General features: G+C 41.5%; 1 protein-coding gene across 2 annotated transcripts in view; it reads left to right on the forward strand.

Moving 5' to 3' along the window:
• The window catches only part of ppp1r9a (protein phosphatase 1, regulatory subunit 9A), a gene marked incomplete at its 3' end in the record, with an annotated part of 36,606 nt that overhangs the window by 5,325 nt on the left and 9,563 nt on the right, over positions 1–21,718 (forward strand). For both annotated transcript variants that reach the window (XM_038724499.1, XM_038724498.1), the window contains 3 exon segments: positions 1,229–2,760; positions 17,386–17,518; positions 18,256–18,376. In XM_038724499.1, coding sequence (XP_038580427.1) covers positions 1,366–2,760; positions 17,386–17,518; positions 18,256–18,376 — 1,649 coding nt within the window.

A 21,718-nucleotide genomic window follows, 5' to 3' on the forward strand; every position in this document is an offset into this window, starting at 1 on the left:
ATAAATGTTTAACAGTGTCAAGGGGGGTGGAGGTCTGAGCTGTCATGTTGTGTGCGGTGTGGCTGATGTGCGGCTCTGCCTATTTGTCTGATCCCACTGACACAATGTTAAAGCCTCAATTTCATCATTTATCCTTCACCACTAACTTATTTCCTCCGTGCAATATCCTATGAAGCAGCACGGGATGTTTCTTTAAGTTAAAACGGATGCATTTTTGCACAAGGATTTCACATACTGTAGGTGTTATCACGGACCAGTAAGAGTCCAGCATTGTGAATAATGAATATTGAACCAGGACATTTAGGTTTCAGCCACGGGTGCTGCTCATGCATCCATACCATCCAGGCTGTGGGTTTCAGCACAACTTAGAATAATGGATTCTCTGTGTCCCACATTGAATGTTTGTTTTTTTAAATTATCTTCATATCAGCTTTATTGTGTTTTTATTTCATTCCCCTCTATGTGGATTGCATTTCCAAACAGGATTAAACATTCATGGCTGTAGGTATGGAATGCTCTAACTCAGTGATATTGTAAGGGTGGGCAAAGGCATTTTCTCAACATTTAAACGGCAAATATTTCAGTTCATGAAATGTTTTGTATTTTTGTCCCTGGGATAGTATCAACAATTTTGGGGCATTCAGCAGCATTTTCTCTGTGCAGTTGTAACTACCATGCAATGCTTTGTTTGAGGGCTGGCATTTAGGAGGGACCACCATAATTTCATTGATGGTTTAGAGAGCTGTGGGACACACAGCTTACTATAGAAAACAGAGGGAGTGGGGTGGAGAACAGAGAAGAAGAAAATTTGAATCAACAGTATTTTGGACAGTATAGAACCAGTTTAAACATAAAGAGCTGAAATTGCCACAGTAATGTCTATAGTAAGTATTTATTTGAGAAGGTAAACAGTGCAGCAATGCTAAAAAGACAGAATCAGTGCTTTTAGAGTCTAATAGACTATCATAACTAGTTATCTTGTACTGAGAGCTTTTATGTCATACATTCAGCATCTGTAATTTATTTGGCCCCCATGTTTCTGAGTAGTGTTATTGATTGAGAGTAAAAATTATCTCTTTGTAACCATCATTTGGATGAGAAAGTGCAACTTTCAGTTTATGTGATGTTATTGTGTTCATATTGAAATAATGATCTCTCTTGAACTCACAAAAACATGCGGTGTTACAAAATGTTTCTATCTTTATAATGTTTCTTTTTATCTCTGCAGGTGTGAATGGGCCTAGAGGAACTTCCGCTGGATCAGATTAGGCAGCGCTGCGGTAGGTCAAATTAGACTCGTCACTCCCCATATTCTAATGAGGCCACGGCAATGCTGACATCCCCTCTGAATCCAAAGACGTCATCATGCTGAAGACGGAGGCCTCGGGGGAGAGAACCAGCCTCCGGAGTGCCTCCCCCCACCGCAATGCCTACCGGGCTGAGTTTCAGGCACTCAAGAAGGCCTTTGACCAGCCTCGGATCGATGGAGACTCCAAGCCCAAAGACCTCGAACGGGTGAAACAACCGAGGGGCCGCCAGTATGGCAGCCATGTCAGTCGCATTAAGGACATGTTCATGCAGATGGGCTCGGAAAATCCCTCAGCTAAGGCCAGTGGTCGTGATGATTCCTCGCCACAGAAGTTGATCAAGCCCACCAACTTCATCAACAAGGCTGATGGATCAGTGATAAAGCTTCAGCATTCCTCTTCAACTGACAGGATTGGAGGTGCTGGAGCAAAGTTCTCTGAAACCAGGAAGTTGTTTGAGCAGCAATCACGTGACCAGTCCCAATCACCAGTCTTTCCATACGGACGTGATAAAAGAGGTTCCCATGAGCATCTCGATGACTGGCGAGGTGCAAGGTCCAATCGAGGCAGCACAGACTCCTTGGACTCACTTTGCTCCAGAACAGAGGCGTCCTCACCGACGGTTAGTCAACTCAGTGCTGTTTTTGAAAATGCAGACCACCACAACCAAGGTGCGCCCTGCAGAGGAGTCAGCAGACGGGCCCTCTACTCACCAGATGGATTCCAGCGACATGGAGGTGACCTCAGTGAAGATGATTCAAGACAATCTCCAGTTCGTGGAAGCTACCGGAGCAAGATAGGGGGGAAGTTTCCCACATCCTCGTCTTCTGAGGACCTTCTGAGCCCCAGTCCTGGGACGGAGACATCGGAGCTGAAACCAGTACCACAAGAGAAAGGAGCCCAAGACAAAGAAGACAAGGTTGGGACTATGGGTGGAGATAGGCGGCGTCTTTCTGGGGTCACCACCAACGGAAGCCAGGTCAATGGTTCTTGTGAAGAAGAGGAGAAATCTTCAGGAATGAAAAAACTTATTGATGATCTAGGGGTGTCCAAAGCTTCCAAACCTACAGATGATGCTGTTCTTATCGACAAAGCTCTTGAAGATGCAACCCCTGAGCCACTGCCAACCCCAACTACACCTGCCGGGGAAAGCCAGGAGGATGGGGATGGTTCAAGAGAAGACAAGCCCTCTGACTCTCCCAAGGCCCAGGTGGAAGAACCCGACGAGGAATACTCTGGGAATGAGCGGGTGATTTTTAATGCAGACGGGGATGCCTGTTACCAGGGTTGGGGGGAAAGCTGCACGGATCCTGAGGATGACCTCTACGGAGATGATGAGGATATTGTCTATGACCCGGGCTCTGACCTGACAGAGATTCCTGGTTTACCGCATGAAAACAAAGAGGACATCCCTCCAAAGAGGAAGATTCGCTTCAGCACTTCTCCCATTACGGTGAGTTGGGTTCTGAACAAAACTGTTGCAGAAGCCTTAATTGTGTAAACATACTGAATACAATCCAACATAAAAGCCCTTGTGCAGCTCTTATCAAAAGTAGGTTAAAACAACAGAGAGCTAATATTGTATTCAGAGCTTCCTTGTTATGGGTTCATATTTATAGTTACAGTTGAACTACTCATTGTGGTTTTCACATACATTTCTATGAGGTCATATGATCATGATAGATTCATCTGTATCCCTGTAAAACCTTTTATATCATGGTTTACTTTCACATTTTCTTTTCTATAATATGGTCTGCTATCTTGTAGATGAAATAGCAAATCATCATAGATATTTATATATTGTAGCTGTTGCTCTCTGATGGCAGGGGTTGTAGCTATTTTGTGATGCAGAGCCTGAGGGTCAAAGCATCGTCCCCTGGGAAATTGACGTGTCCATGAGCAGAACATCTGTGCATGGTGTTAGTCGTGCTGGTTCCGCACCCACACAGTTTTCACACAAGATGCTGAGTTTGTTTTTCTCAGGCAGTCCCATCTCTGTCTTGTAAGTTAGGAAGCCATTTATTGAGCTAATTGATGAGGATATTTTGTACATTTCAGAGGCAGAGTCTACATGAATCTGTCAAATATACTACACAGAATACAGTGGACCTTGTGCATGTCTAGGATGTATCTTTGTTGTGTCCGTTATGCTCAGTGATGTCAGTAGACTAATGGCTGGAGATTAATTGCATTTTGACCTTCCAGGGACTACAAAGGTAGCAATCACATGATCAATTTTACTTATACAAAAAAGCCTTAATGTCTATTTCCCTCAGAGTTTCATGTTCCTGGTAACAAGCCATTTCTTCTTTTTTATTAATAGAAATAGCTTTACCATAATATTTGTTGCATCATCTGCCTTGAAGTATTTTGATACCGTTTTCTGTGCTGAGCTGGACACAATGCAGCCAGTGTTGTTTGTGGATTGGGAAGATGGATTTGGAAGATTATGGGAAATATTTTTCAGTCTTTATCCCCAAGCTTTTAGAATCAATAAGCTTAACATTAGTAGTAGTAAACAACATGCTTTAGGTTACCATTTTACTTTTTATCCTTATTTATCAGTTTGTCTGTGAAATCTATTTTTATTTTTGAGATTTCCAGGCTGTTGTGTGTGTGTTTACATGTAACATGTGAGGGTAACATGGTGGTGGAGTGAGATTTATGTATGAAAGATTTGGAGCTAACATAAACATTCCACAGGTTGAGGATCAATCCTATTAACATTCTGTAATGAAGCAGAACAATTAGCCCAGTTATTCTGAGGAGAAAACGTGATTTCGGCTCACTAATTATCCCAACTGTCTCTGCAATGCGTGTCCTTTCGCTTCTTTCTCTTTTCCTGCCTCTCAGGACTCACCACACGTGCTTGAAAACACAATCACAAGCATACATTTACACAAGGATATCAATTCTTACATTATCTGGCTTAAACACAGCATCCATAATATAAAATGTATGTTTTTGATAATATGTTTAACAAATACAATTTTATATTTCAGTGATGAAAACTGGTTTGTGATCATTTCTTGAGATCAGTTTAGCAAATTGTATTTTAACTACACAGTGAAAGCTTGTTGTCATTTAGGTTGAACAGGCGGGCAATGTGCTCTGTTGTTGCCTGTCGTTTTAAGGCTTCTGTTTTCTATGAAAAGGACTGACGCTCGTTCATCATATGGAATATTCAAGAGAGGCACTGCCCCCCCTTTACACAGATGCACAATTAGACATGCACCCCTCCCACTCCCCCCCCCCCACCTCCCCCACACACCATACGAGGAACAAACAGGGTTCTGTCTTTTGTTCGTCTATATAGTGAAACGGACAAAAGCTATTTTCTCAGCCCTCTGCCCCACACGAGTCCAGTTGACCCCTGTGGGAGGAGACGGTAGAAGAAGACCTTGAAAAAAAAAAAAACTGTCGCTTTATAAACTAATACTTAATGTTCCCTCCCCTTTGTGTAATATTTCTTAGTCCTACCCCGTAAAGCGGATAAATAAGTTCAACATCCCAGCTTTGAAAGCTTAATTATTTTAGAAATCATAATGACAGCAGCAGGGGGAAGATGACACACAAACAGCTTTTGGCAACATTTTGTAAACATGCACACTGACTTCTGTTTGAGAAGACGAATAACAGGTCCAGATGCCCAAAGAAGCCGATTATTGTGTTGACTAAACTAGTTTTGAGTTTATAAATTTGGATTTTAGTCATGCAGGCAGCACAAGTCTTTGGATAGCAATGTCAGTTGGTATTGTGGTCATCCACTTTCGTCCAGATTGAAATATTTTTAACTAATGTTTGGATGGATTCCCATTAAATTTATGGTAGCACCACCAGCAGGTCAAAGTTTTCACTTATGCTGTGAAATATCCATCTACTAGATGGATTGGCACATTCTGTGCAGAATTCATGGTTCCCAGATGATTAATTCCTAATGATTTTGGTTTTTGCCTCTCTTTCCTATAGCATAATCATGAGGTTCACTCTTGTGGCTTTCAGTGAAATGTCTCAACAATTATATGGATTACCATGAAATTTGGATCAGAAATTCATGCCCGCCTCAGGATAAACTGTAATAACTAATTTGGTGATCTGATCCTGATTTTGGTATCAACTGCCATCATGAGCTCAACACATGTATTTGTCCATTGTCCAATTGGTTTATGACCAAATACCTGTTTAAGAAATACCATTCCCATCAGCCTCAGTTGTACTTGTAGTATGAATGTATGTAGGTAGGTACATTTATTGTCACAATATAACAGGTTATATAATGAAACTGAGCTTTGTAACTCCCTTCTGCTACATAGCAGACAATATACATTAATTCAGAAGCAATTGTAAAAATGGTAAACAGAAATAAACAATATTCAATGTTCATTGGAGCAGAGCTGAGGATGAATTACAGTTGAAGATTCTGATAGCTTGGGGGGAAAAAGCTGCTCTATAGTCTGGTGGTGTGGCAGCTGAAACTTCTATACCTCTTTCCAGAAGGCAGCAGGGTGAACATGCTATGGCTGGGTGGGTACTGTCCTTTAGTATCCTTTGGGTTCTGCACAGGCACCTTACCTCACCGATATCACTGATGCTCTGGAGATGGGTACCAATGATATTCTGAGCAATTTTAATTACCCGCTGCAGAGCCCTCTGGTCCTGGGCCGTACACATCCCCCTTCTTAAGTTTCCTCAAGAAATACCACAAGAGGTTTTTTTTGAGCTTTCTTCACCAGTGTGGAGATGTGAGATGAACATGTCAGGTTCTCTGTGATGATGATTCCCAGAAACCTGAAACTGTTCACTTGATCCACCTCAGCTCCACTGATTTTTTTTATTTTTAGTTCCGATTAGCAAATGTAAGCAAGCATAACACACTAAACTAAGATGGTGAACATGGTGAACATACCTGCTAAACATCAGCATATTAGAATTGTCATTGTTAGCATGCTGCCATTAGTATTTATTTAGCTTTAGATGTAAACTAGTGCACACTGGTTTCTTTTGTTTTTTATTAATGATAACTTCCACATTCTTTCACTCAGCTGTAACATCCTGACTGACTCAGTGAGAAGTGACTGCTTTGAGCTGCCTGAGGTGAGGGCAGCCTGTCCCCCCGAAGGCACTGACCTACAGAAGAGAATCAGATCTCATGTTCATTCAAGCAACTGGTTTTATCCATGATATTAGTACCTCTAGTTTGGTTGTTCAGTCTGAAGCATATAGATTGATGTAGTAGTAGATTAAATCTTCTGTCGCGCTTTTGATGTCCTGTACCTCGAAGTATGTTCTGTGCAGCTGAAATGACTCTGAGAACACGATCTGATCTAAAGATATTGCACACAGCTAAGCCAGCGTTCAGTTCCTGTGTGGTTCTCTCAGGGTTTTCAGAATTTCAGCCTTGATCGCAAACAAATCCCAATAGCTTTTAACCATCTCATGCTCGTTGCAGATTTCTTTCCATGCAGTGTGTTTTCTTTCTCTCTGTGTTGAACCGCACCCCGGGAGTTTGACAGAAGTCTTCTCCCTCTGCACACAGTCTGCTGTGTCAGTCTCCTCCTGTTTTCCTCTCTCTTCCTCTCTACGTGAAAGGCATTTAAATCATCTTTTTAATGATACTTTTTTGTGCCTGTAGAGACAACTGCATTTTCATCAGTTGAAACACTGTGATATCTTAATGGAATTAAGCAGATGTGATGAGTGGAGCACAGGTTAAACGGCCACTGAAGTGGCTCTGTATGATGTCTGTTACTACATCAAAGAGACTGGTGTTTTGTCCATTAGATTTTAGATCACTCCTCTTCTCTGTGGAAACGGTTCCATAGCCGAAATACTCTGTACATTTTTATGACTGTCTTTTGCTAGACTTGTGTTGTTCTGCAACTTAGAAGGGATTGTTTTTTTAAGAGTATATTGTTTTTTTAGAGATTTAGTTTTTTTTAAAGGTTATTTAAAGGATATGAGATCAACACAGGAATATCACCTAAACGTCACCTATTTGACTCATTTGCCCCTCCCTACAGTTAAAAGATGATAATTAGTTGACTTGTTAGTATAAATTAACATGCCTAGCAGATAATGGACCAGAGCCTCTGTATAAAGTGACATTTTTGGTTAAATAGTTAATCAAAGGACCCCAAAGAAACCCACCACACCGAGTTGCACAATGACCACATTGGAGGGATTGGGGACGTTTTACATGTCGTTGTCCAGGGGCCCATTGTCTCATAATCCAATCTATTTGAAGTTTTAAATAGCAGGTATTTATTGATATTATTTTGTATTAGAATATTTGAAATTCTTAATTTAGCATTAATTTATTACACTGAAAAAACAATGTAACTATTAAGAATGTACAGTGCGTTATTGCTATTGAGTATTCTCCTATCTTACATATTTAACTAATTTTACTGTGTCCCGAAACCTATCTGTGTGCTTGCAGATTAGATTCCACTACAAACACTTGGTTGCAAAGACAACCTACACACATTTCCCTTTTGTACTTTTGCCGGTTTGCATCCAAGGCTGCAGTACATCAAACCAATTCAAAGACTCATCTTGTACTTTACTGGAGCATGAAAGAACGTAAAGACAAAGTCACTGATGCTGAGAAACAGAGAAAATGCCAACTAGTACCTTCCCGGTGCCATTCCATGGACTTGCCAGGCATTAAGGTTTTTATTATTATACGGTTATTTCTTTTGAACATTTGGGAGCTCATTTCACTGTCCTTAATACAGTATACATCACAACAGAGACTCTGAGCTTTTTATGAGGATGTAACTTCTGGCCTGTCGTCTCAACTGTACACGATTATTTAAATCCAACATTGTTGATACGTACATGCATCAACAGTAAAGATCTGTGTGATTCTCAAATCCTCCTTATCTGGAGCATCACCTAATACAATCTTGTGCTACACAAGCTCAAATGAGATGGCTTCGGGCCAGGAACTTTGCTTCCATTACAGTGTTTTCTGGTGGAAAGGATTGCTCTACTTTAGGGCAGTCTGTCTTTCTGGCTGATATGTATGTGTAACAGCATAGCTTAAATTTTGGAGCCAATGCTGACATGGGTTTTGGCAATGTCATTTGTAAATAGTATTTAGGTCTGCATCATATTGCTACAGCTTAGCCTCTTTCAGTATAGACTAGTGTTGCAGTAGATGCCTTTTCAGATAAAAATCCATTTTGCAGACACGGTACGTATATGTCCTCTCTGTTCCAATCATTCTCAATGAGTCTACAAAAACTCATAACATGGAAAAACTGCTGCTAAATGGGATTCCGCTATATTATATACATTACAGAAATTTCTGTGTCTGTATACCTCTTAATTGCTAAATTCTTTAGCACCAAATACATCTTCCTTCTACCCTGAGTTCTTGTGTTTTCCCTCTGCAAGCTGAGTGAAGCTGACTATCGACTTTCCACATATGAAATCTGTACCTGGGCATAATGGGAGAGAACAGGGTTTTGTTGGGGGAGAGTTCCAACACTCTGCTACAGCAGCTATATAACAGCTGACTTTTTGGTTAGACCAGCAAAAACAGCGGCTGAGCTCAGGCAGAATGACAGTCGGGTATTTTGGTTAAGCCTCTTTTGAGGAGGCTAAACCGAAAAATCTTGACTAACAGCTAGACTCCTTACAAATCTTCTTGTAGTGTAGAAAGTATGATGGGTTTAAATATTATTATGCAGGTATTTGAGTTAAAAGGTCAGCATAAACAATACAGCAATATGCTTTGATATCAGAAATTAAAATTCAGCCCAAATGGGTTTGTTTTTGTGTCGTACTCAAGCTAAATAGCAGGTATTTATTGATATTATTTTGTATTAGAATATTTGAAATTCTTAATTTAGCATTCATTTATTACACTGAAAACTAATATTGTGTAACCATTAATAATGTACAGTGCATTATTGCTATTGAGTATTCTCCTATCTTACATATTAAACTTATTTTACTGTGTCCCGAACTTTCTAAACCTGTCTGTGTCTCAGACTGATCTCTTATCTCTGATAAGAACAACTACTCCAAACCGGGGGCATGTGCGTATTTGTGCGTGCATGTAGCTTAGTCACTCTATTATTAATGCAGTGGTGTTTTTGTTTGCTTGTTTCGGTGCCACTCGATCCTCCCTGGGGGATGCATATTTAATGATCCAGGAAAGGTGAGACATGCCTTGCGGTTTTTGAAGGTGGTCAGTTGCCACACAGTGAACTGTGACATGAACCATCATTCATCCCCCACCTACCAAATCTGGTCCCTTGCTAATGATATCATCAGCACGCTGCTGGTTTTTATTGCAGTAAAAAACTACACAGAACACACTGCCTCAGTGACACAGTGTTCTCAGTGTTGGCTAAGCCGGTGCTGAGGAAGGTTCAGACTGCTGAAATACCAACACGTGAACTGATTTCTATCCTAAAAACCAACCACTGCTAATATTGATCTGTGCCACAAGCAGTTTATTATTTGGTGCAGAAATACAAATACCGATTGTGGTCCCAAACTCTGCCAAGTCATTGTTGCAGGATAATTAATTACATAGCATAGCAAGTGGGCATCAGAGCATCAGTACTGTGTACAAGCAACATGTTGTTGTGTTGCTTCTGATCCTAGCTTCCCACTCACTGTATATGACCAAGACATGAAATAAAGCAGGGCATTGTCTGCAGCCATTCATTTGCAGTTGTTTACTATGCTCTGCCCCCTGTTTAAAGCTGGCCCCCCTCTCTCTCTCTCTCTCCCTAACTCTCTGTGTCTCGTCCTATAGTCGGCCAGTGGCATGGTTTGTCAGTGGGAGTCATGGCACCCAGTGGTATTGTGCCATGAACAGTGGACTGAAGTTCATTCTTCAGGCCAAAAAAAACCCAGCAGCAGCTGAAGAAAGCTGAGTTTGCTCCTTTTGAATGAAAGCACAACTCTGAAATTAACTCTTAACTGCATACTCTGTATGCAGAAGCTCCGTCTGAATTTAAAAAAAGAAATGCTGACTTGTTAGATTGTGACATTGCCTGTCATGTCAAAGTCGGTGGCACTTCCTCAGACAACAGGGCGATGTCTGTGTCAAGATGACAGAAGGGTTGGCCTTGAATTGACTGTAAAATCCTGTACGTTCTCACTTATCTTTATATATAGTGGGTTACTGAATGTTCCTGTTTGTTTCTCTCCTTTCTCACTCTCGCTTCTCCCCATCTCCACCTCTTTATATCTGTCAGTCTCAGTCTGCTCTCGCGAGGCATGAATTGACTTCCATCATCAGCAACTGTCTCGTACCCTCATCAACCAGACACTTTCTTCTGCACCTGTCAGCTCTCCGGCACGGTGTTGTGTCAGTGGGTGGGTGGCCACAGGTAGAAGTAATGGAATGCAAATGTGCTGAGCTGTCGCAGCAGAGGAGACTGTGTGTGTGTGTGTGTGTGTGTGCCAGGCTGTAGTTAATCCACTGCAGAGTTTGCTGGGCTCGTGCCACAGCAGTAGGAACATTTCTCCTGGGTTTTCCAGTCTCTTATTGCCCTGGGCAGCGTCCACTGTCTGGAAGGCGCAGGAAGGGCGACCACACTGGCACCGACACATCGAAGGCCTGGGTTAATACCATCAGAGGCGGTTGGCCGGGCATGGGCGCCATGCCGTGACATCTTAGGCAAGGACTCAAACAACCCTGGAGCAAATTAACCCTAGCCTCGCCCGCCCCTCAGCTTAATTTTTTTTTCTTAATTTCTTTATTTTTTCTTTTCTCTCTTATTGCCTGTTTCACTCTTCAATAGCCTCAATGCTGCTTCTCTAACCCATGAATCATATGAGTCACTCTGTTTCTCTTTCTCAGTGAAAATTGCTTCCCATCCTGTGTAAACTTGATTCTTCTTTTTCATTTACTACTCCTACATTTTCTCATCATCTTAAAGCTTCCTGCATCTCTTCACATGTCCACTCATTTGTCCCCTTTTTGTCCCAGTCCACCATTTCAGTATCTCATTCTGCATCTTCTTTTTTACCCTTTTTTCTCTTCGAGCCATACCATGTTCTGTTGCCCCTTTACTCCCCTCTTAGCTGGTTTAGTGGGCCATTGATTAATCCCAGCTCCTCTGTCCCAGACAGGAGGCTTCGGGCTAGTCCAACAGTTATCCAGACAGGCTGACAGAGGCTTAGGGGTTGTCATTTAGCACCATAGGCAGTGATATGAATCTTGATTGAGGACAGCAGCCTGGGTATGTACATATGTATGGATGAACGCATGCTTGTGCCAACGTGTACCAGCAATGAAACTTCAACCGCCTGTACACACATGGCTGCAGTCATACTCATATTGTTACCACTATAATACCAGATGTGCATTTCTAGCATACATACATGCATCAAGCACCCACATACAAATACAAGGAGGCACTTATACTGAGTGAGAGGGCTCAGCTTTAATCAAGTCAGTGGCTGAGGGTGCAGAGTCACAGCAGCTGCAGCAACATCCACAAAATACAGTAAAACTGCATTTCATAAGAGCCACACCAAACTCCCTCCGTCCTCCTTCGAGGCCTGGAGATCAGTTTACAAGACTGCCAATCTGTGGATGCCCAAGCAGAAGTGTTGTAGCACTTAAGTGCCAGTAACTCCATTGTAAGGGGTTTGATTACTGACAAAATACAAACGTGTGTGTGTGTGTGGATAAGCGGAGGAAGAGGAGTGATATCGGTTGATACAGTGAGGACTGAAAATTAGAGAAAGGGAAGGTAGTCATTATCAGACTGTATGTATAATCTCACAGAAAGAGGTGTGCCTGCATGTGTAGCCTACTATATTTCAGTGTGTGGGTGGATCCAAATTGATATACACCCATCATCCATAACATTATGAATACCTGCCTAATATTGTGTATGTCTCCCTTTTGCTGCCAAAATAGCCCTGACCCATCAAGATTAACTCCACTAGACCTCTGAAGGTGTTCTGTGGTATCTGGCACAAAGACGTTAGCAGCAGATCCTTGTTTGTCCAGCACATCCCACAGATGCTCAACTGGATTGAAATCCGGGGAATTTGGAGGCCAAGTCAACACCTTGAACTTGTTTTTGTGTTCCTCAAATCTTTCCTGAACCATTTTTACTTTATGGCAGGGCGCATTATCCTGCTGAAAGAGGCCACTGCTATCAGGAATACCGTTTCCATTAAAGGGTGTACATGGTCGGCAACAATGCTTAGGTAGGTGGTACGTGTTAAAGTAACCTCCACATGATTGGCAGGACCCAAGGTTTCCCAGCCTAACATTGCCCAAAGCATCATACTGCCTCCGCCAGCTTGCCTTTCTTCCCATAGTGCATCCTGGTGCCATGTGTTCCCCAGGTAATTGATGCACACTCACCCGGCCAAAACTTGATGTAAAAGAAAACAGGATTCATCAGACCAGGCCACCTTCTGCCATTGCTACATCATCCAGTTCTGATGCTCACGTGCGAATTGTAGGTGCGTTCAGCAGTGGACCAGGGGTCAGCATGGGCACCCTGACGGCTTGAACCACAGGGGCCAGTCTTTGCTCCCCCCATGCATCAATGAGCCTTGGCTGCCCATGACCCTGTACTGGTACTAGTACTGACCACTGCTCTCTGACTCTGAACACCCCACAAGAGCTGCAGTTTTGGAGATGCTCTGACCCAGTCCTCTAGCCATCACAATTTGGCCCTTGTCAAAGTCACTCAAATCCTTAAGCTTGCCCATTTTCCCATCTTCTAACACATCAACTTTGAGGAAAAAATATTCCCTTGCTGCCTAATACATCCCACCCACTGACAGGTGCCACGGTAACCTGTCAAGTGTTATTCACTTCAGATTGATCAGTGTATTGAAAGAGTTGCTGTAAGATGATGAGTGCATCTACTGGCTCAGATCTTAAGAGGATTTTATTTTTTCTACACTTATTATAGTTATGTAAACCACATATAGAAGATTTATATATTTTTTTTGCTTTAAAATTAGGCAGCAAGATGTACTCAGAAAGCACCACCACCCCATAAAACTATTTAAAACCGTATTTTATGATTTTAAATATATGTTGCCAGCCATCTGAAAATAAGGCTATTTTATATCAATCCTAAAAATCTCACTTTTTGTCGGCACAAGTTTTTTTTTTTTTTCATCCAAAGCAGTGCGTTAAGCTTGAAAGAAAGTTCAGGCGGTGTAGAGGAATATATTTACATGTAAATGGTTGTGTGTTGTGTTTAATCCTCCAAAAGACTATTCCAATTCAATTCCAGAGGGGCACCACATGGAGAGACGGCCCTTTATACTCCATTCTACTATCACATTTAGTGGTTGTCCTTGTGGGCCTTGCCTCTTCAATGAAAATGGAATTACAACTGGGCATAATAACCTGCCTCAGCACACACCGACTGTACTTGAAAGTGGAAATTTGTAGGTGTTTGTCATCTTGACGTGATAAGGATATAGATTTCACAGTTATTAAAGCGGGTAAGGTTGAAATGCTCTGACATTGCTGTATCCAGCGATCAGTTTATTGGATTATGTGGGTCAACGTATTGATACATGTATATTACGTTTGGTGGAGCTGTCAAGATTTATTTTTGTCTTCTGAGTCTCTACATGCAGCCAATGTTGGGCTGTGTCTGCTCTGTCAAGCTTCGCACCATGTTTGTTGTCCTTATATTGTACATCATAAAAAAGCCAATGATAACCTTTCTCAGAGGAACCGGGACATAAAAAGACTAACAGTCATCAGTGATGCTAGCTGCTCTGTGAAACTGTACTTAGACTTCACTTTTGCATGCTCGCAATGACAATGCTAGCATGTTGATGTTACATAGGTTTAATCTTTACCATGTTAATGTTATATCCTATTTTAGGGTATAGCATGCTAGCATTTGCTAATTAGCACCAAACACAAAGTACAGCTGAGGCTGTTGGGATTCACATTAGTTTGCAGTTATTTGGTTCTAAACCAATTTGGACAAACTGGAATTTTGATTTGATAATGGCGCCAGAGGAAAGGTCAGGGGGTCAAAGTTACAATGTATCCTCTGAGGATCAGCAATGCTCTATAGTTATAGTTGTAGAGGTGTTTTAGTAAAAAACTAAAATCAACCTCACGGTGGTGCTAGAGAAAAAGTCAGAGTAAGAGTAAGTCAGCAGAAGTCACGTTTGGGGACCATGAATGTCCAAATTTCACAGCCATCCATGTAATAGTTGAGAGATTTCAGCCTGGACAGTGCCATGAAGCCAGCATGACTAAAAAATTTCCATGAGGGGCAGATGTATATGTACGGTAAACATAATAGGCCAGTGTTGTTTGATTATAGCTATTATACATGTGTGGTTAACAGCAGTCCTAACTGTCTGTTCCACAGGTGTCAGACTTGTGGATGCCAGCTTTAGGCATGGTCCTGAGCTCTGTCCATTTTTCAGCTCCCTATAGTAAAACAAGCAGAAGGCAGCAGTATTCTAGCATACTGCCAAGGTCAAACACGGTCACACCCATTATGGTACCAAAATATCTCTCTGTCTTTTTTTTTTTTTTTTTTTTTTTACTTATCTCTCCTGTTACTTAAAGTCAAAATGTGTTTTTTGGCAGAACAAAATCCAATTATGTCAGAGAACAAGAAGATATACATCTTATCTAAGAAGAGAAATATGAATATTTTGCTACACTTGTAGGAAACCTAAAAAAGACAAAACTTATCTGTCTGCACAAGTTGACCTACACATTTCAACAAGCTCTATTGATCCTTCTTAAAGGGAGGACAAATTTTGAGCTTGTTTATTCTTTGGGTCCCTTTAATATAATCAAACTGACTGAACATGGTGTTTCATCCTCTGATAATCTGGAGCCAACTGCCAGGTTTCTTTATCTTGTGGGTATATGCTTTCCATTTGATGGTGCAGTTTGTCTCTCTGTTTCTCTTTCTGCCTACCTATGCATGCTCTTTGATTATTTTGTGACTCCCTCTTTCAATCACCATTGCTCTGTTGTCCATCCTTTGCCTCCTCAGTTCATCTATCTGTCTCTCAGATTTTTTTTGAATTCCCTCTCCTGCTCTTTTCTTATCTATCTCTATCACTGCACCTCGTCTGTCTCTTTCACGGTTACACCCTGATTTGTCCTCATCTCTCTTTATGACCTCTCTCTCTCTCTCTCTCTCTCTCTCTCTCTCTCTCTGATTGGCCACATGCTAATGTGTTTGTAGATAGCACACAGCGATAGAGAGAGGCCATTAGAGAATGTAATGACTGCCAATGGTAGCATCTAGGACATTCAGGACGGTGCAAGTGTTGGAGTTGGCATGTATCAGCAGTGTATTTGGACATTGGTATTTATTGTGTGTGCGTGTGTAGTGGCTTTTATATTTCTTTAATGCAATGCGTGTGTGTGTGTGTGTTTGTGTGTGTGAGTCCATGCGAGCGTTCATAATACAGGGCTGTTGATCACAATGAATGATTGATGACAGGGAGGTCATGGATAGAGCTCACGCAGGCCCACGTAGAGGAAAGAATGAAAACCAACCCTGGCAGCATCACGCCACATCAGTGTGCCCAAGCTGTGTGTACAACCTAGACAGGGATTCTTCAGCAGTGGGCCATTTATTTATTTACTGTAGTTTGTTGCTTCTTTATCATGTGCTAAGATATAAGTCAAACCCACGTTCCATCCGCTACAGCATGAAAAATTTCTAACTAAAAGCCAAAGCAAATATCTTGACTCAACGTTTTTCATGCATTTTTTTATGTTGTTGAACTTGTTTCATCATCGTTATCTTTCACAATTCAAACAATACTAAAATATTGATGACAGAATGACCTCACACAGCTGAGATCTCGCGCCATTTCTGCACACATACGTGCAAAGTGACGAACATAAATCTGACTTAAGGCTTTAATCAATAAAAGTGATGTGACATAACGCCTTATTGATCTGTACTGAGAATATATTTCCTCTTTCACCTAATTGAAAAAGGTCACTGCACTGAGATAGGAAGTGACTCTACAGCAGGGTGGGTGTGATCCTCAGTGCATTGTGTGACAGTTTATTTTCCTCATCTGCTGTAGTTCTGAGTCATGTGATCACAGATGAGTAGAGTAGTATGCAGTGTTGTGAATTACTTTGATGATGATTTATGTCGCCAAGCTAAATGGGTGATATCCTTCCCCTGAACTTCTTGCATGTAGGAGACAACAACATGTTGCAAAGGTTGCTAGTTTCTCAGATTTTATAATAGCAGCTGCAGTCAGTGTGATTGTGCAGGTGTCTCTGACTGAGAGGCACACAGACAGCCGGCATGGAGCTTATATCATCATCCCGGCTGTGTGTATGTGCCTGTGTGCTTGCATGTGTGTTTACGTATCCGCGTAAACATTTTATAAAGCCCTTTATTCAGCTAAGCTGCTCGCGTTCTGAGCAACACGACACTACTGACAAGACAACAGCATGCACGTTCGAGTCTGCTTGTGCACAGCTCTCTCACCACCTCCCTTTCCTCTTTGGTGCAGAGGGCAGTGAGAGCGCTTTCTCTGGATGAGATGTGAAGTGATGGCTGACTCTTGCTGTGGGGGAGAGGTCCCTACAAGGACAGCACAGCTTTAGAGGAGACGAAAAGCCTTCTTATCCCCACATTATGTTTCTCTACACTGCTGTTTCCTGTTAGTTAATGGGATGATTTGTGGTTGCAATTGTGGCTTTGTTATAACCAGAGTGTTGTTAACTTTGCTGTGTAGATAACTTGTTGGTTGAGAACACAAAAGCTCTTTCATCTTTCATCCTTATTCATAAACTTTTAAAGTAGCAGCATCACTCTACCTGCAGAGCAACCACTGTTATCCTCAAAGAATAGCAATGTCTTGTCATATTTGTGAGCGAGTTGTAATTGTTGATAAGTATAGCTTTGTAAACTGTGTGTATGTTAAACCAAAACTTGATTTATGTAAGCCATTAGGTATAATATCCACTTCATTAAATGTAATCAAACACCCAGAGTCACGCTGCTGAGGTGGTGGAACCATTTCTACGTCTATAATGTGAGTTATCTACTATATTTGATTTTATGTGCCCACTTCCGTTAACTCTGTGTGCTTCCCTCTCCAGGTGTTCAACACCTACTCCAACGAGGACTATGACCGACGTAACGAAGAGGTGGATCCTGTGGCCTCCTCCGCAGAATACGAGCTGGAGAAGAGGGTGGAGAAACTGGAGCTCTTCCCTGTGGAGCTGGAGAAAGGTGGGAATGAAAATCTAAGAACACAGTAACGAGGAGGTGGATCCCGTCGGTTTCCTATTATACCCAGTTGACAGAATCACCCACATATGGGATGTCACTTATTTTCTTTATTAAAGGTGTCATATTTCTATATTTTTTTCTGTCCAGGTTACAGGCAACCATTACTTTATTCATTCCTTTCTTTTTTTCATAACTTGGCCAAATCATTTGTAAGTCTTATTTTCAGCTTCCTGTTTCAGTGCAGCAGTACACTACAAATCGTTCAAAGACACTGTAGTGCACAGTTTGTCCTAATTCCCCAGCACGAGTTACAAAGAGGTGATATTGCATCTTCTTCACTTGTCTTTCCTGTTGAGGCTTTCGTGTGTTGAAATCCAATATTGCCAAGGACCTAAAATAGACATCGTAGGATTTCACCATCCACTATCTGTTATGTAACCCTAACAACTCATGAATGATTAATGCAGGATGGGGGTGGACGAATGCTACATGGGAAGGGAATTTCCCATCCAGCACATTTCCTATTTATGTGAAGGCCACTATACCTGTAGTGAATGCCTTCTCATCTTCTCCATTAATAAATCAATTGTTTGAGTGCCTGACGTCAGTTTACTAGGAGCCATTTTGGGTTTTATCCAAGCTCAATGGAAAGTTAGGAAATGGAAGCCCTTAACATTGCTGTTCCCCAATCACGCACACAAACACACACTTCAGCAATGTGGTCTGTGTGTTTCCAGATGAAGACGGTCTGGGGATCAGTATCATCGGGATGGGTGTTGGTGCTGACGCAGGCCTGGAGAAGCTGGGCATCTTCGTCAAAACCGTCATCGAGGGCGGAGCTGCTGAGAGAGACGACAGGTGAGAGCTGCTTTCCTATTGGATGTCACACATATTACTGAGCAATTACTGAGTGTGGAGAAGATATTAAAGCATACGAGACTGCATGAAAGCTCAGCGTGTGCTGGACCAAAGAAGCACTTATCACCTAAAGTACAAAAATACACACAGCAATTAATCAGCTATTTTGTTTCCGCTTTCCCAACAACACCTTCTCTCCCTCCCACACACACACACACAGTCACATAGTCACACACATGCACAGTCACATTCTGTCCCTGTCAGATTTAGCAGCAGGGGTTTGGATTAGATCGACTGGGAGAGGCACAGTATGGGACATGAAGTTTCACACAGGACTGTACTGTGTGTGTGTGTGTGTGTGTGTGTGTGTGTGTGTGTGTGTGTGTGTGTGTGTGTGTGTGTGTGTGTGTGTGTGTGTGTGTGTGTGTGTGTATACAGTGTATTGTGTGACAGACACATTGCATTAGAGTGTATTATGTGTCCGTATGTATTGTCAGTGTATTCTGTATTAGTTTGCAAAAGTTAGTCTGTAGAAAAATGAGAGGCTTATAGGCTTTCATATTCACAGTGTGTCTCTGTCTGTATCCCTGGATTGTGTGTGTGTGTGTGTGTATGTGTGTGTGTTGCAAGGGAGAAACTGTGTGTATGTTGTGTGTCTTATAAAGTGTGAACAGTGCAGAGTAAGCACTCAGCCCAGGGGAAGAGGAGAACATGACAGCTTCCCAACAGGCGAGCTGTGGTTTTCTGCCTCTAAACCACCAGCTTCTACCTATTAGTGTGTCTGTGTAGTTCAGGTTCCCCATAAACAGATTAAAAAACAGATAGGCACTCCCATTCCATGCAGTATGATAGCAGTAAGTATCTAAGCTCCACATACACACTGGAAAACCTAGTGCACTGGGGTTGTTTGCAGTAGGTGTGTGTCCTTCAGGGATTCATTTTTTTCCCCCCTTTATGTAGCAGCCAGAGTTGGCTTTTTCAGAAACACATGAGAGTGAGATTAGTTAAAAATGTGAGAAAGTGAGAAAAGTTGATCCTGTTCTAAGATGACTCCAAAAGGTCTCATTTCCCTCAGAGAGTGGAAGAAGTAGCTATGAAAAGTTGAAAAGATCAGAGGAAGAAGCTGTGTTAAAATTCAATTCATTACTGGGAAAAAAAGCAACTTTAAAAGAAGATTTATGTTAAATAATGACTAAATATATAAACTATTAAAATATGAACAATTATTACATATTTGCCTCGTACAGTAGGACTTTTACATAAGAATGTAATGTATTCTTTAAGCCACTCCCTTAGTGATACTTTGACGTTTGTGGAAATACGTGATAGTGCAGTGTTAAAACATGATAAAGCATGAGTAGTGTCTCTATTACATTAAATGATGGAAACAGAAACATCCTTTTTTGTGAATCTGCAGCTCTGCCTGTGTCCCCATGATAGATTTCACAATAAACCTTGATCACTATATGAGAGGAACGAATGGAAGACTCAATATATTAGTAATACATTCTGGATAACTTGTTCATTCACCCTCAGTTCACGTGCTATGTTGCTCACACACACACTCAGGGAAGGAGTCACCAGCCAGAAAGTAATTGTAATCATTATCCTTTCCAGCTATAGGGCTTTCTATTGTTTGCTGAGTCAGACTTAATGGTCTGAACACACACACACTCACAGGCAGACAGATAGATGGGCTTGGCTGTGGCTCACTGTATTGTCTGGGGCAGATGACCCTAGTTGTGTGTGTGTGTACATTGGTGAGAAGGAGGTTATAAGTTGAAGGTATTTATGTGTTTTGGTTTATTTGTGTGAACTGTCATCTTCCTTGTCATTTTGTTTTTGTTTTGTCCCCGCTGATTTTGCTCAGAAGCTGTATGTCAACCAGCCTCAGCCACCTAAAGCCAAATTGAGGATGCTGTGAAGGTCAGAAAAGAGTCTGAGCTGCTGACTGAGAGATGACCAGCTCGCTCTCTGTGTGATGCGGCTCTTTACATCCATGTGACGGCTTTGGTCAATGTGTTGGGTTTGAGTCCTGAAATAAAGGAGTTCTCAGCTTTTGCTGCAATGATTTTGACCACGAACTTATCTGCCTCTTATGAGTTCCTCAAGTTTATGGAAGTATAATTCTAAATCACTTTAATATCAGTGTCCCTGAAATAGGTTGAAATTGAAATCCTTACATTTTAATTTTATTCTCGAAAAAACTGGGCCCTTCTGTGTTAGTTCCATCCTGCAAATCAAGAACATTTGAGTTAAGAGGCTTTCATCAGTCAGCGGCAAGATGGTGCTCAGATTCCAGCATTCATACACATTTACACCAAATGCTGTAGTCAGATTCTATGACTATGCATGAACAGAATTTGTATAAAGGTTGAGGATAAATGGAAACTGTATTGGTGCATGTTAATTGATCTCTGTAGAACTGGATAAAACTCTCATGAAACAGTAATTCATTATCCTCTCAATTATCCTGAGTGTCACCACTCTCCAGTCTCCAGAGTAGTTGAATGTTGCTTTGATTGGACCAATTTCTATCATAAAAATACAAATTCAAACAGTTGAACAAGATTAAAGTGTTCATAGATATTGAAGAGGGATTAGTAGAAGCCCTACTGGACCAAATAGAAGCAGTACCAGTATAGTAGGTTGATATGGTAGAAGAAAGTGATGCATGTGTTTGGCCTTCAAGCAGTGAAGTATTAGAACAATATGCTGTTGAAAAATAATGAGAGCTTGTTTTTGTTGGATTCATATGTAGAAAGAATTATTCAAAACTTAGATTCAGATTCCATCTTAGTCTGGTTTTTATGCAGATTTTCAAGTGGATTTGAACTGAATATTTAGCAAGGACATCTCTTTCAATTGATTTGTTCACAATTCCCATAAAAAGTGGATCATCGGGAGTTTCAAGTCAAGAACTTTGCTGACCTCTCGTCATGTCCAGAGCAGAGATGAAATGCCGGCTGTGTTGTGGCTCAGGGCTCAGGGCTAGCTGGCTGCCATGTCCTCGTTAGCCCTCCTAGTTTGTTTTGAGCCTCATCTCTTCTGTCTCTTGGTTAGGCAATAGTCTGGAGTTATTGCAGCGGAAATTTGTGACCGCAAGAAAGTCTTCTTTTTTTTTTTAAATAATGTGAATATGCATGATAGGCCAGTTTGTTTGTCCCTTGTGCCTTTTTGAAGTATATTTGCCGCATAAGTCATAATGTAATTTTAAATTTAGTCAGTCATTTGCAACAGTCATTGTCTATGAGCTATATTGTACTTTCAGCCCACATGTACACACAGATGGTGAACACAGAGTGACACACCAGAATCACCCGTAAATCAAAGACAGTGATA

The sequence above is a fragment of the Micropterus salmoides genome, unplaced genomic scaffold (genome assembly GCF_014851395.1).
Source record: "Micropterus salmoides isolate LMB-PRFRI ecotype aquatic unplaced genomic scaffold, ASM1485139v1 Ms_hic_scaffold_17, whole genome shotgun sequence".
Lineage (NCBI taxonomy): Eukaryota > Metazoa > Chordata > Actinopteri > Centrarchiformes > Centrarchidae > Micropterus > Micropterus salmoides.